This window comes from Limanda limanda, chromosome 12, assembly GCF_963576545.1.
Source record: "Limanda limanda chromosome 12, fLimLim1.1, whole genome shotgun sequence".
Taxonomy (NCBI): Eukaryota; Metazoa; Chordata; class Actinopteri; order Pleuronectiformes; family Pleuronectidae; genus Limanda; species Limanda limanda.
The window spans coordinates 20,018,402-20,032,801 of record NC_083647.1 but is presented as its reverse complement, the minus strand read 5'-3'; the positions used below and the strand labels follow the sequence as shown (position 1 = coordinate 20,032,801).

Here is a 14,400-nt window from a genome sequence, read left to right as displayed (position 1 = left end):
TTTGACTTTACTAAAATAAAATGTATCAGCACCAACATCTGCTTCTGTTTAATTTTTTTCTGCAGCAAAATATATTAATGTAAATCTGTGTTTTACTTCTACTTAGACAGTAATTTATCTTGTGTGGATGTGCATGAAAACCATGTTTCTGACTTCTGAGTTGAACATTGAACAAAATGATGAAAATCACCAAAGTATCACATTAGTGGTTTGTAGGACTTTTCTCATAATTCATATTATTGTCAATAAGTGACAGAATTAAAAGTTTATAATGAAACCTGAGGAATTCAAGGGAAATTACACATTTAGCATAAGAGTTAATTAGATATTCTGTTCCATCCATGTTCTGATGTGTGAGTGCTTAATGGTAATACACTTTTGAAGGTGTGGTTATAATAATCATCATATCACTAATAGTAAAGTGTTAGAGAATCTAAATGACATTTAAAGTCGATAAATAAATATCTGGCAACATTTAGTCCTCAAATGGAATTGATGAATAACCACAATTTTCTGATTATTCTGGTTTTAAACTTGCAGGATGTGCCGGTTGTATGAGCTTAATGTGTTTTATAATACATTGTATATATTCAATGTCTTTATTGTAGTTTTCTGTTAGAACTCATTCTGTAGCGCAACTAGTTGAGGCAGGTTTTTTACGATACAGCTCCGTTTACAACACGTGCAACTGGGCCGGTCAACGCAGCGTGCACTGCTCCGCCAGAGAATCACCATGAAAACTCATTTGTGGGACTCCAGGGGCGTTTCAAGGGACTTTAGGGGCCTCAGGCAAAAGGGACCTGGGGAGCCTACATTGACCCAAACACCCCCCTACAAAGAAACACATGAAATACATCATTACCATCTTCAAACGTATATTATAAAGTTAAAATTAAAAAAGTGCAGACCTGTGCATCCACCTAAATGATAGTGAAGTAATAAAGTTTAAGCTCAGGCTCATCTTACACACACAGTTAAATGTTCTAGTCTTCAACTCAAAATCAAAAATGGCAAAATTGGTTTCATGGGGCTTTGTTTGGAGATTTATGAACATTGAAAACTGTGAGTTTGTTTCAGTTGTGTTTAACTTCATTGTCGCTCTGCTTGAAGACTTGTGTTGTGTTCACTGGACCAAATATTCTCTGTGCAGCTGCAGCAGACCAGTTTCACTTCAGTCAAACTGAGGGAGGTTTTTGTACGGCTCTAAATCACTGTGTGGACACTCCACTTGTATGATAACCGACACAATAATAATCTCCAACATCTTCACTCTGAACTCCACTGATGGTTAATGTGAAGCTAGAACCAGAGCCACTGCCACTGAATCGAGGGGGAGTTCCTGTATTAAGAGTTGATATATAGTATATAAAAAGCTTGGGAGCCTGTCCAGGTTTCTGCTGGTACCAGGACAAATAATTGTTGTTATAAACACTGGGGTTGGTGTTACAGGTCATAGTGACAGTGGATCCTGGAGTAAATGTCACGACTGGAGGCTGAGTCACAGTCATCTGGCCACTGCATCCTGCACACAAACACAAATCATACATTAATCAGCGGAGGTGAAGAGAGAGAACAGGCAGCGCATCACGTCTGAAATGTTGCTGAGTGACTGAACCTGTGAAGCTGCAGCAGGCCAGCGTCCAGATGAGGAGGGTGATGAGAGTCATGGTGGTTGTGGTGGACTGACGGGTCTGAGTCCTGCAGAGTTGGAGTCACAGGACTATAAAGCTTCTCAGTTCAGTGGAGGATCAGCTGACGATGCAAAGCCTCCTCTCTATGGAAATGATTCCTCTGCTCTGAGCGGACTGAAGGTGACGTGGAACACAAACTCAGGAGCGTTGCTGTTTGGATTTACACTAAATATGAAGAAGCAGAATTGAGGGTCGTCAGCATCTGGATTCAAAGTGTGTCACTTTTATTGATGCAAATATTTGTATTTCATTCCCTTGAATTACAGAGTGAGTAGATGTACAATAGAATTTTTATAGCTTCTTGTTTTAATTATTTTGAAGCATCCTGTTTGTTTTACAGCTTTCAAATGATGTCAAACAATTTTATTCGAGAATTTTAATTGATTACAAAGTTAAATACATTTTTTGAAAAATTTAAAAAAACATATATATTTTTTAATTATTAAATCTTCATGAAATTTCAAGCCACATTAGCTCAATATAAATGTTCAGTGTATATTGTGTAGTTTAACCAGTAAAAAGTGAGTCTTCAGTGGACAGACTGTTGTTCACGGTGCAGGAGGTTTTTGTACGAGCACCTAATGAGTCTGTATCACTGTGGAACACTTTCGGTGGAGGAACCAAACTCAACATTGACTGTAAGTACCAGAGATTTTTACTTTGTGCATTTATAACTTTTATCAAGTAATGAACAGGAATTTGATCAATTTCAGAGATTGACTATCTGATAATTTTGTTGAATTTTAATCAATCTAAGATAATCTCATATACTGAGAAAAAAAATGCATATCAAAATTTATTGGTCGAAATCGGTTTATGTACATTAATACATTTATGGAAACATGCTAAAACAAATGTTTCATCTATTTTCATGTACAATGATGATTTTTATTAACATGTTTAAAATGTTTTAAAATAGAATTTGCTCAAGCTTCAAACTAAATTATAAACTGTTTTAAAATATATATAGTTTGAATTGATCAAATATATTTTTGCACAAAAATCTAAAGTGTAAAACACAAACAGGATTTTATCAGAAGATGCAGCTCAGCTTGTGTTCACGCTTCATGTGGTGAAAAGGAAGTGAAAGAAACAGACGACAAAGGTTTGAACTGTTTTCACACCAGTGTTTCAGCTCTGTGAGTTTAAACAGAAGAAAATAATCTCAGGGACGAGTTCTTCACTGTCACACGTTGAGAAACAGACGTGAAGACGTCCTCAATAATCATCAATAATCATTATCAGTGAACCTTCTCAGCCACATTGACACTTGAACCCTGCGGCTGATGGTCTGACTCTGAGTGAATGATGTTCAACAGTAGAAGTTCTTCTGTTTCATTTTATAACATACAAGAAATCACGTATATGTAATTTTCCATCATCCTCATCCCTTTGTCTTTTCTCCCCTCTCTCTCCTCCAGTGGGTGTGGTGCGGCCCACCCTGACCCTCCTCCCCCCCTCCAGTGAAGAGCTGGAGCAGGGCACTGCCACTCTGGTGTGTATGGCCAGCGGGGGCTTCCCCTCAGCCTGGAGCCTGGGCTGGAAGGTGGGGTGCAACGGTTGGTCCTCAGGGGTGTCTCACAGCCCGATGGTCCTGGGGGGGGGCGGCCACTACAGCTGGAGCAGCACCATGAGCCTCCCTGCAGAGCAGTGGAGGAAGGCGGGCTCAGTGAGCTGTGAGGCCAGTCTGAACGGACAGAGCCCTGTCGCTCAAACCCTGGACCCTGACCTCTGCTCGGAGTAGAGAGACGACCGGGTGGAGTCATTGTGCTCTACTGTGGGTCAGTTTGATTTACATGTGTTTTACTGGAGCTCTGCATGTCTTCATGTCTTTTCTTCAACTCATTATGACAGTCCAATGCTGTATTGTGCTTTTTTTGAAACAAGAATAAATATTTCATGTTCTCATGTCATTTGTTTTTCGCATTTCTATTTTTACTTTACTAAAATAAAATCTATCATCACTAACATCTGCTTCTGTGTAATTTTTTTCTGCAGCAAAAGATATGAATGTAAATCTGTGTTTTACTTCTACTTAGACAGTAATTTATCTTGTGTGGATCTGCATGAAAACCATGTTTCTGACTTCTGAGTTGAACATTGAACAAAATTATGAAAATCACAAAACTATCACATTAGTAGTTTATGGGACTTTCCTCATAATTTATATTATTGTCAAAAAGTGACAGATGTAAAAATGTATAATGAAACCTGATAAATTAAAGGGAAATTACACATTTAGCATAAGAGTTAATAAGATATTCTGTTCCATCCATGTTCTGATGTGTGAGTGCTTAATGGTAATACACTTTTGAATGTGTGATTATAATAATCATCATATCACTATTTTATGAAGTGTAACAGAATCTAAATGACAATTAAAGTCGATAAATAAATATCTGGCAACATTTAGTCATCAAATGAAATTGATAAATAACCACAATTGTTTCTGATTATTCTGGTTTTAAACATGCAGGATGTGCTAGTTGTATGAGCTTAATGTGTTTTATAATACATCGTACATATTCTCTATTATATATTCTGTGTTTATTATAGTTTTCTGTTAGAACTCATTCAGTAGAGCAACTAGTTGAGGCAGGTTATTTACGATACAGCTCCGTTTACAACACGTGCAACTGGGCCGGTCAACACAGCATTCACTGCTCCGCCAGAGAATCACCATGAAAACTCATTAGTGGGACTCCAATGGCGTTTCAAGGGACTTTAGGGGCCTCAGGCAAAAGGGACCTGGGGAGCCTACATTGACCCAAACACCCACCTACAAAGAAACACATGAACCACATCATGACAATCTTCAAACAAATATTACATGGTCAAAATTAAAAAAAGTGCAGACCTGTGCATCCACGTAGAGGATAGTGAAGTAAAAAAGATTAATTTAACCCATTCCTCCTCCATCACCACCTCAGGCTCATCTTCAAAACATTTAGACATTCTAGTCTTCAACTGAAAAATGTTAGTTTGACAATTATGGTTTCATGGGGCTTTGTTTGGATATTTCTGAACATTTAAAACTGTGAGTTAATTTCAGTTATTTTTAGCTTCATTGTCGCTCTGCTTGAAGACTTGTGTTGTGTTCACTGGACCAGTTATTCTCTGTGCAGCTGCAGCAGACTAGTTTCACTTCACTCAAACTGAGGGAGGTTTTTGTACGGCTCTAAATCACTGTGTGAACACTACACTGCTAAGATAACCGACACAGTAATAGTCTCCAACATCTTCAGCCTGAACACCACTGATGGTTAAGGTAAAGCTAGAACCAGAGCCACTGCCACTGAATCGAGGGGGAGTTCCTGAATGAAGAGTTGATGTATAGTATATGAGAAGCTTGGGAGCCTGTCCAGGTTTCTGCTGGTACCAGGACAAAACATTACTATAAGTACTGGGGTTGGTGTTACAGGTCAGCATGACATTGGATCCTGGAGTAAATGTCACGACTGGAGGCTGAGTCACAGTCATCTGGCCGCTGCATCCTGCACACAAACACAAATCATACATTAATCAGTGGAGGTGAAGAGAGAGAACAGGCAGCGCATCACGTCTGAAATGTTGCTGAGTGACTGAACCTGTGAAGCTGCAGCAGGCCAGCGTCCAGATGAGGAGGGTGATGAGAGTCATGGTGGTTGTGGTGGACTGACGGGTCTGAGTCCTGCAGAGCTGGAGTCACAGGACTATAAAGCTTCTCAGTTCAGTGGAGGATCAGCTGACGATGCAAAGCTTCCTCTCTATGGAAATGATTCCTCTGCTCTGAGCGGACTGAAGGTGACGTGGGACACAAACTCAGGAGCGTTGCTGTTTGGATTTACACTAAATATGAAGAAGCAGAGTTGAGGGTCGTCAGAATCTGGATTCAAATTGTGTCACTTTCATTGATGCAAATATGTGTATTTCATTCCCTTGAATTACAGAGTGAGTAGACGTACAATAGAATTTTCAAAACATTTTGTTTTAAATATTATGTAGCATCCTGTTTGTTTTACAGCTTTCAAATGATGTCAAGCTTTATTTTGACATATTTATTCATAACAAAGTATAATCAACTTTTTTCTCTCAAAGTTTTGAAGTCACAAAAATGTCAACAAATATTTTATCATCAAAATTACAAAAGTGCAGACCTCTGCATCCACGTAAATGATAATGAAGTAATAAAGTATATGTTCAATGCCCTCCCACCACCACCACCTCAGGCTCATCTTACGTTCAGACTCTGTGTGACTTTAACTCTGAGGAGCAGTGATGCATAAAATTCATGCAAAATACATTTGAGTGCACCTGTCTTTATGAAACTGAGAGGAAGAGGTGACGCTAAGTGAGAACATGTGGACATCACATGAAGGAACTTTCACTTCCGTGTCTAACTTTGAAAAGTTCTGGTATGCACACATGGGAGAAGTTTGTCTTTGAGGCTTTTTACCAGAAAACCTTTGAATGTGAATGTTGTTAATGGACTATTTCATCCCAAACCAAGAAATGTATCAAAGTCTGACCACGTGATTTTGTTTCCTCAACTAAATCCAACTGTGACTGAACACTGAAGCCAGGAAGCTGCTCTGGGAGTAACTCTCTCCCTCAGGAATATCCCTTCATGTCTCTAAGTAGATGCACACTGCCCTCTGCTGGCAGTTCACCATCATCAATAACTCCATCATGGTGTGAGGCTGATTTGGTTTTACATTACATTTTATTTAGCTGACGCTTTTATCCAAAGCGACTTACAATAAGTGCATTCAACCATGAGGGTACAAACCCAGAACAACAAGAATCAAGAAAGTAGAATTTCTTCAAGAAAGCCAAACTACAAAGTGATATAATTAAGTGCCATTTAAGTGCTACTCATGTGCTTGTTTAAACTTTCATTCAAGGAATAGTCGGAAGAGGTGTGTTTTTAGTTTGAGGCGGAGGATGTGTAGACTTTCTGTCCTGATGTCAATGGGGAACTCATTTCACCATTTAGGATCCAGGACAGCAAACAGTCGTGATGTTGTTGAGTGTTTAGCTCGAAGTGAGGGAGCAACGAGCCGATTGGCAGATGCAGAGCAGAGTGAACGGGCTGGGGTGTAACGTTTGACCATGTCCTGGATGGAGACTGGACCCGATCCGTTCGCAGCACGGTACGCAAGTACTAATGTTTTGAAACGAACTCGCAGCCACTGGTAACCAGTGAAGGGAGTGGAGGAGGGGAGCAGTGTGAGTCAATTTAGGTTAAAGACCAGTCGAGCTGCTGCATTCTGGATGAGCTGCAGAGGTCAGATGGCACTAGCAGGTAGACCTGCCAGGAGGGAGTTGCAATAGTCTAGAGGTGAGATGACCAGAGCCTGAATTAGAACCTGTGCTGCCTTCTGAGTGAGAAGGGGACGTATTCTCCTGATGTTGTGCAGCATGAATCTACAGGAACGTGTTGTTGCAGTAATGTTGGCCGTAAGGGAGAGTTGGCTGCCGAGTGTCACACCCAGGTTTATAGCAATCTGGCTGGGGTCTAACACGGAGTTGTGTCTGAAGTTTTTGTCCTTGTTCAACCTTTTCATCATCATGTACATCATTCATTTCATGCAGCTCTGACATTAGGGAAAAAGTAAGTAAGTACGCCTCATCTGACCTCAGTGACCCCAGGCCTCTGTTTTATTTAAGTACTCTCACCCTCTGAGAAATTACTCTGAGTATCAATCAGATTAAATGTAACAGCGAAGTTTACGAGTTTTAGGCTCATTCAATACTTTGTGAAAAAAAATAATGTAACATGTCAAATCAATAAAAACTGAGCAAACTTCATCTGCTAATAAAGATAAAACGATGTGAATTAAAAGAGCTGCAAAATGCATCATGAGGCCTAAAGAGACCTTAGTTAGATAGACCGTCTATATGAAGTTATAGACAGTCTGATTACTATATAATGATATATAAGGTCTATATAGATTTAAATACAGACTTTTGATTGTCTAAATAATTGATTTATTTCATAATATACAGTACTGTGCAAAAGTTTTAGGCAGGTGAGAAAAAATGCTATAAAGTATTAACAGTTTGTTTTCGTCAATTAACAAAATGCAGTGAATGAACAGAAGAGAAATCTAAATCAAATCAATATTTGGTGTGACCACCCTTTGCCTTCAAAACAGCATCAATTCGTCTAGGTAGACTTGCACACAGTTTTTGAAGGAACTCGGCTGGTAGGTTGTTCCAAACATCTTGGAGAACTAACCACAGATGTTCTGTGGATGTAGGCTTCCTCAAATCCTTCTGTCTCTTCATGTAATCCTAGACAGACTCGATGATGTTGAGATCAGGGCTCTGTAGGGGCCATACCATCACTTCCAGGACTTCTTGTTCTTCTTTACGCTAAAGATAGTTCTTAATGACATTGGCTGTATGTTTGGGGTCGTTGTCCTGCTGCAGAATAAATTTGGTGCCAATCATACGCCTCCCTGATGTATTGCATGACGGATAAGCATCTGCCTGTGTTCCTCAGCATTGAGGATACCATTAATCCTGACCAAATCTCCAACTCCATTTGCAGAAATGCAGCCCCAAACTTGCAAGGAACCTCCACCATGCTTCACTGTTGCCTGCAGACACTCATTATTGTACTGCTCTCCAGCCCTTCGGCGAACAAACTGCCTTCTTCTACAGCCAAATATTTCAACTTTTGAATCATCAGTCCAGAGCACCTGCTGCCATTTTTCTGCACCCCAGTTCCTATGTTTTCATGCATAGTTGAGTCTCTTGGCCTTGTTTCCATGTCAGAGGTATGGCTTTTTGGCTGCAGCTCTTCCATGAAGATTACTTCTGATCAGACTTCTCCGGAGAGTAGATGGGTGTACATGGGTCCCACTTGTTTCTGCCAGTTCCGAGCGGGTGGCACTGCTGGACATCTTACGATTTCGAAGGGAAATAAGCTTGATCTATTTTTCATCTGCTGCACTAAATTTCCTTGGCCGACCATTGCGTCAGTGATCCTCAACGTTGCCCGTTTCTTTGTGCTTCTTCAAAAGAGCTTGAACAGCACATCTGGAAACCCCAGTCTGCTTTGGAATCTTTGTCTGGGAGAGACCTTGCTGATGCAGTATAACTACCTCAGTCTTGCAATGGTGTATAACCTGTGACATCAAACTATCTTTCACAACCTCACATTGGAAGCAGAGTTTGTTCCTCACCCAGTTTAAAGCCTCCTACACAGCTGTTTCTGTTTCAGTTAATGACTATGTTTCAACCTACATTTGAAATTGATGATCATTAGCACCTGTTTGGTATAATTGGTTGATCATACACCTGACTATAATCCTACAAAATCCCTGACTCTGTGCAAGTGAACCTATAATAACTGATGCTGGTTTGAAGGCAAAGGGTAGTAACACCAAATATTGATTTGATTTAGATTTTTCTGTTGTTCGCTCCCTTTTGTTAATTGATGAAAATAAACTGTAAACACTTCCACTTTTCAAAGCATTCTTAGCTTACAGCATTTTTTCACACATGCCTAAAACTTTGCACAGCACTTCATGTAGTTTATGTAAAGATATAGACAGTGTGATTACTATATAATGACATAGAAGGTATATACAGATGTAAACTCAGTCTATTGATTATAAATGCAAATATATGTGCAGTATATATCGAGATATACATACAGTCTGATTACTATTTAAGGATACAGGTTATATAGGTTGACAGTCTATATAAAATATGTAGAATCTATAGACAATCAGCATGTCTTCATGTATTTTCTTCAACTCATTATGACAGTCAAATGCTGTATTGTGCTACTTTTTAAACAAGAATAAATATATCATGTTTTCATGTCATTTGTTTTTCACATTTCTATTTTTCCTTTGCTAAAATAAAATGTATCATCACTAACATCTGCCTCTGTGTTAATTTTTTTCTGCCGCAAAAGATATTAATGTAAATTTGTGTTTTACTTCTACTTAGACAGCAATTTATCTTGTGTGGATCTGCATGAAAACCATGTTCCTGACTTCAGAGTTGAAAATTGAACAAAATGATGAAAATCACAAAAGTATCACATTAGAAATTTGTAGGACTTTGCTCATAATTCATAATATTATTAATATTATCAATAACTTGTCATATGTAAAAGCTTATAATCAAACGTGAGAATTTTTAATTATATTCTAGATTTAACCGGAAGCCAGTGTAGCGATGCTAATACTGGAGAAATGTGTCTATTTTCTTGGTCCTCGTGAGGACACGTGCAGCGGCATTTTGGACAAGCTGCAGAGTCTTTAACGACTTACTGCTGGAGCCTGATAATAATGAATTACAATAGTCCAGTCTGGCATATGAAGGTATAGACAGTCTGATTACTGTACAATGATATATAAGGTCTATATTGATTTAAATACAGTCTAATGAATGTCTCAGGAATATATTTATAATATAACAGCTATATATAAAATATGATAAAATATTAATAATATATTAATAAAGAGTCTCTATAAAGACGAAGACAGTCTTTATAAAATATGTAGAATCTATAGACAATCTGCATGTCTTCATGTCTTTTTTTCAACTCATTATGACAGTCCAATGCTGTATTGTGCTACTTTTGAAACAGGAATAAATATTTCATCTTCTCATGTCATCTGTTTTTCACATTTCTATTTTTACTTTACTAAAATAAAATATATCATCACCAACATCTGCTTCCGTTAAATGATTTCTGCGTCCAGAGATATTAATGTAAATCTGTGTTTTACTTCTTTCTAGACAGTAATTTATTTTGTGTGGATCTGCATGAAAACCATGATTCTGACATCTGAGTTGAACGTTCAAAAAAAAAATGAAAATCATAAATGTATCACATTAGTAGTTTGTAGGACTTTCCTCATAATTATTATTATTGTCAATAAGTGACCGAAGTAAAAGCTTATAATCAAACGTGAGAAATTAAAGGGATATTACACATTTAGCATAAGAGTTAATTAGATATTCTGTTCCATCCATGTTTTGATGTGTTGGTGCTTAATGGTAATACACTTTTGAATGTGTGATTATAATAATCATCATATCACTAATTGATGAAGTGTAACAGAATCTAAATGACAGATAAAGTCGATGAATAAATATCTGGGAACATTTAGTCATCAAATAAAATTGATAAATAAACAAAATTATCTGTTTATTCTGGTTTTAAATTTGCAGGATGTGCTGGTTGTATGAGCTTAATGTGTTTTATAATACATTGTATATATTCAAATTCAAATTTCTCTGTGTTTATTGTAGTTTTCTGTTAGAACTCACTCTGTAGAGCAACTAGTTGAGGCAGGTTTTTTACAATACAGCTCCGTTTACAACACGTGCAACTGGGCCGGTCAACGCAGTGTTCACTGCTCCGCCAGAGAATCACCATGAAAACTTATTTGTGGGACTCAAGGGGCGTTTCAAGGGACTTTAGGGGCCTAAGGCAAAAGGGGAGCCTACATTGACACAAACACCCCCCTACAAAGACACACATGAACCACATCACAACAATCTTCAAACAAATATTATATAGTCAAAATTTAAAAAGTGCAGACATGTGCATCCACGCACAGGATAGTGAAGTAATTAAGTTTAAGTTCATTTTTTGAACATTTAAAACTGTGAGTTTGTTTCAGTTGTGTTTAGCTTGATTGTCGCTCTGCTTGAAGATTTGTGTTGTGTTCACTGGACCAGTTATTCTCTGTGCAGCTGTAGCAGACCAGTTTCACTTCAGTCAAACTGAGGGAGGTTTTTGTACGGCTCTAAATCACTGTGTGAACATTCCATCGCAAAGACCACCGACACAGTAATAATCTCCAACATCTTCAGCCTGAACACCATTGATGGTTAAGGTGGAGCTGGAACCAGAGCCACTGCCACTGAATCGAGAGGGAGTTCCTGAATATAGAGCTGTTGTTTGGTATATAAGAAGCTTGGGAGCCTGTCCAGGTTTCTGCTTGTACCAGGACATACAAGTACTATGAAAACTGGGGTTGGTGTTACAGGTCAACGTGACAGTGGATCCTGGAGTAAATGTCACGACTGGAGGCTGAGTCACAGTCATCTCGCCGCTGCATCCTTCACACAAACACAAATCATACATTAATCAGCAGAGGTGAAGAGAGAGAACAGGCAGCGCATCACGTCTGAAATGTTGCTGAGTGACTGAACCTGTGAAGCTGCAGCAGGCCAGCGTCCAGATGAGGAGGGTGATGAGAGTCATGGTGGTTGTGGTGGACTGACGGGTCTGAGTCCTGCAGAGTTGGAGTCACAGGACTATAAAGCTTCTCAGTTCAGTGGAGGATCAGCTGACGATGCAAAGCCTCCTCTCTATGGAAATGATTCCTCTGCTCTGAGCAGACTGAAGGTGACGTGAGACACAAACTCAGGAGCATTGCTGTTTGGATTTACTCTTAATATGAAGAAGCAGAATTGAGGGTCATCAGCATCTGGATTCAAATTGTGTCACTTTCATTGATGCAAATATGTGTATTTCATTAGCCTTGAATCACAGAGTGAGTAAACATGCAATTGAATTTAAAAAAAAAAATTTAATTATTTTGAAGCATCTTGTTTGTTTTACAGCTTCAAATGAAGTAAAACTGTATTTTTGAAATATTAATTCATGACAAAGTTAAATAAATTTTTTGAAAAATGTTAACAATTATATATTTTTTAATTAATAAATCTTCATGAAATTTCAAGTCACAATAGCTCAATATATTTATTTAGTGTAAATTGTGTAGTTTTACCAGAAAAAAGTGAGTCTTCAGTGGACAGACTGTTGTTCACGGTGCAGGAGGTTTTTGTACGAGTACCTAATGAGTATGTATCACTGTGGTACACTTTCGGTGGAGGAACCAAACTCGACAAAGACTGTAAGTACCAGAGATTTTTACTTTTTGCATTTATAACTTTTATCAAATAATGGACAGGAATTTTATCAAGTTCAGAGATTGACTGGCTGATAATTTTGTTGAATTTTTATAAATCTGAGGTAATCTCATATCCTGAGAAAAAGAAATGTAGATCAAAATGTTTTGGTCGAAATCAGTTTATGTAGATTAATACATTTATGGAAACATACTAAAACAATTGTTTCATCTTTTTTCATGTAAAATTATCATTTAAATTCCCATGTTTAAAACATTTTAAAGTAGAATTTGCTCAAGCTTCAAAACTTAATCATAAACTGTTTTAAAAATGTTTAGTTTGAATTGATCAAACATATTTTGGCACAAAAATCAGATGTTAAACACAAATAGGGTTTTATCAGTTGATGCAGCTCAGCTTTGTGTTCACGCTTCATGTGGTGAACAGGAAGTGAAAGAAACAGACGACAAAGGTTTGAACTGTTTTCACACCAGTGTTTCAGTAGTGGTAGCAGTGTTTCTTCACTGTCACACGTTGAGAAACAGACGTGAAGACGTCCTCAATAATCATCAAGAATCATTATCAGTGAACCTTCTCAGCCACATTGACACTTGAACCCTGCGGCTGATGGTCTGACACTGAGTGAATGATGTTCAACAGTAGAAGTTCTTCTGTTTCATTTGATAACATACAAGAAATCACCTGTACGTCATTTTGCTTCATCCTCATCCCTTTATCTTTTCTCCCCTCTCTCTCCTCCAGTGGGTGTGGTGCGGCCCACCCTGACCCTCCTCCCCCCCTCCAGTGAAGAGCTGGAGCAGGGTACTGCCACTCTGGTGTGTATGGCCAGCGGGGGCTTCCCATCAGCCTGGAGCCTGGGCTGGAAGGTGGGGGGCAGCATTAGGTCCTCAGGGGTGTCTCACAACCCGATGGTCCTGGGGGGAACCGGCCACTACAGCTGGAGCAGCACCATGAGCCTCCCTGCAGAGCAGTGGAGGAAGGCGGGCTCAGTGAGCTGTGAGGCCAGTCTGAACGGACAGAGCCCTGTCGCTCAAACCCTGGACCCTGACCTCTGCTCGGAGTAGAGAGACGACCGGGTGGAGTCATTGTGCTCTACTGTGGGTCCGTTTGATTTACATGTGTTCTACTGCAGCTCTGCATGTCTTCATGTCTTTTCTTCAACTCATTATGACAGTCCAATGCTGTATTGTGCTTCTTTTGAAACAAGAATTACTATTTCATCTTCTAATGTCATTTGTCTTTCACTTTTCTATTTTTACTTTACTAAAATAAAATATATCATCACCAACAACTGCTTCCGTTTTATTTTTTCTGCAGAAAAAGATATTAATGTAAATCTGTGTTTTACTTCTACTTAGACAGTAATTTCTCTTGTGTGGATCTGCATGAAAACCATGTTTCTGACTTCTGAGTTGAACATTGAACAAAATGATGAAAATCACAAAAGTATTTCATTAGTAGTTTGCTGGATTTTCCTCATAATTCCTATTATTGTCAATAAGTGACAGAAGTAAAAGTGTAAAGGGAAATTACACATTTAGCATAAGAGTTAATTATATATCTGTTCCATCAATGTTCAGATGTGTGAGTGCTTAATGGTAATGAACTTTTAAATGTGTGATTATAATAATCATCATATCACTATTTGATGAAGTGTAACAGAATCTAAATGACTATCAAAGTCGATAAATAAATAGCTGGCAACATTAGGTCATCCAATGAAATAGATAAATAACCACAATTGTGAGATTATTCTGGTTTTAAACTTGCAGGATGTGCTGGTTGTATGAGCTTATTGTGTTTTATAATACATCGT

At 38.5% G+C, this 14,400-nt stretch overlaps 3 gene segments (V, D, J or C); 2 read left to right on the top strand and 1 right to left on the bottom strand.

The window, feature by feature from the left end:
* The first annotated feature begins 176 nt into the window (after window positions 1-176).
* On the top strand, window positions 177-3,435 carry LOC133014991 (immunoglobulin lambda constant 1-like). The segment is given in 3 exon segments: window positions 177-194; window positions 2,251-2,329; window positions 3,113-3,435. Coding segments are annotated over 3 exon segments (420 nt in total).
* Window positions 3,436-11,457: 8,022 nt separating this feature from the next.
* Window positions 11,458-11,952, bottom strand: LOC133014990 (immunoglobulin lambda variable 3-25-like). The segment is given in 2 exon segments: window positions 11,458-11,768; window positions 11,862-11,952. Coding segments are annotated over 2 exon segments (363 nt in total).
* Window positions 11,953-12,175: 223 nt separating this feature from the next.
* LOC133014989 (immunoglobulin lambda constant 1-like) lies at window positions 12,176-13,648 on the top strand. The segment is given in 3 exon segments: window positions 12,176-12,205; window positions 12,490-12,568; window positions 13,326-13,648. Coding segments are annotated over 3 exon segments (432 nt in total).
* Window positions 13,649-14,400: the final 752 nt, after the last annotated feature.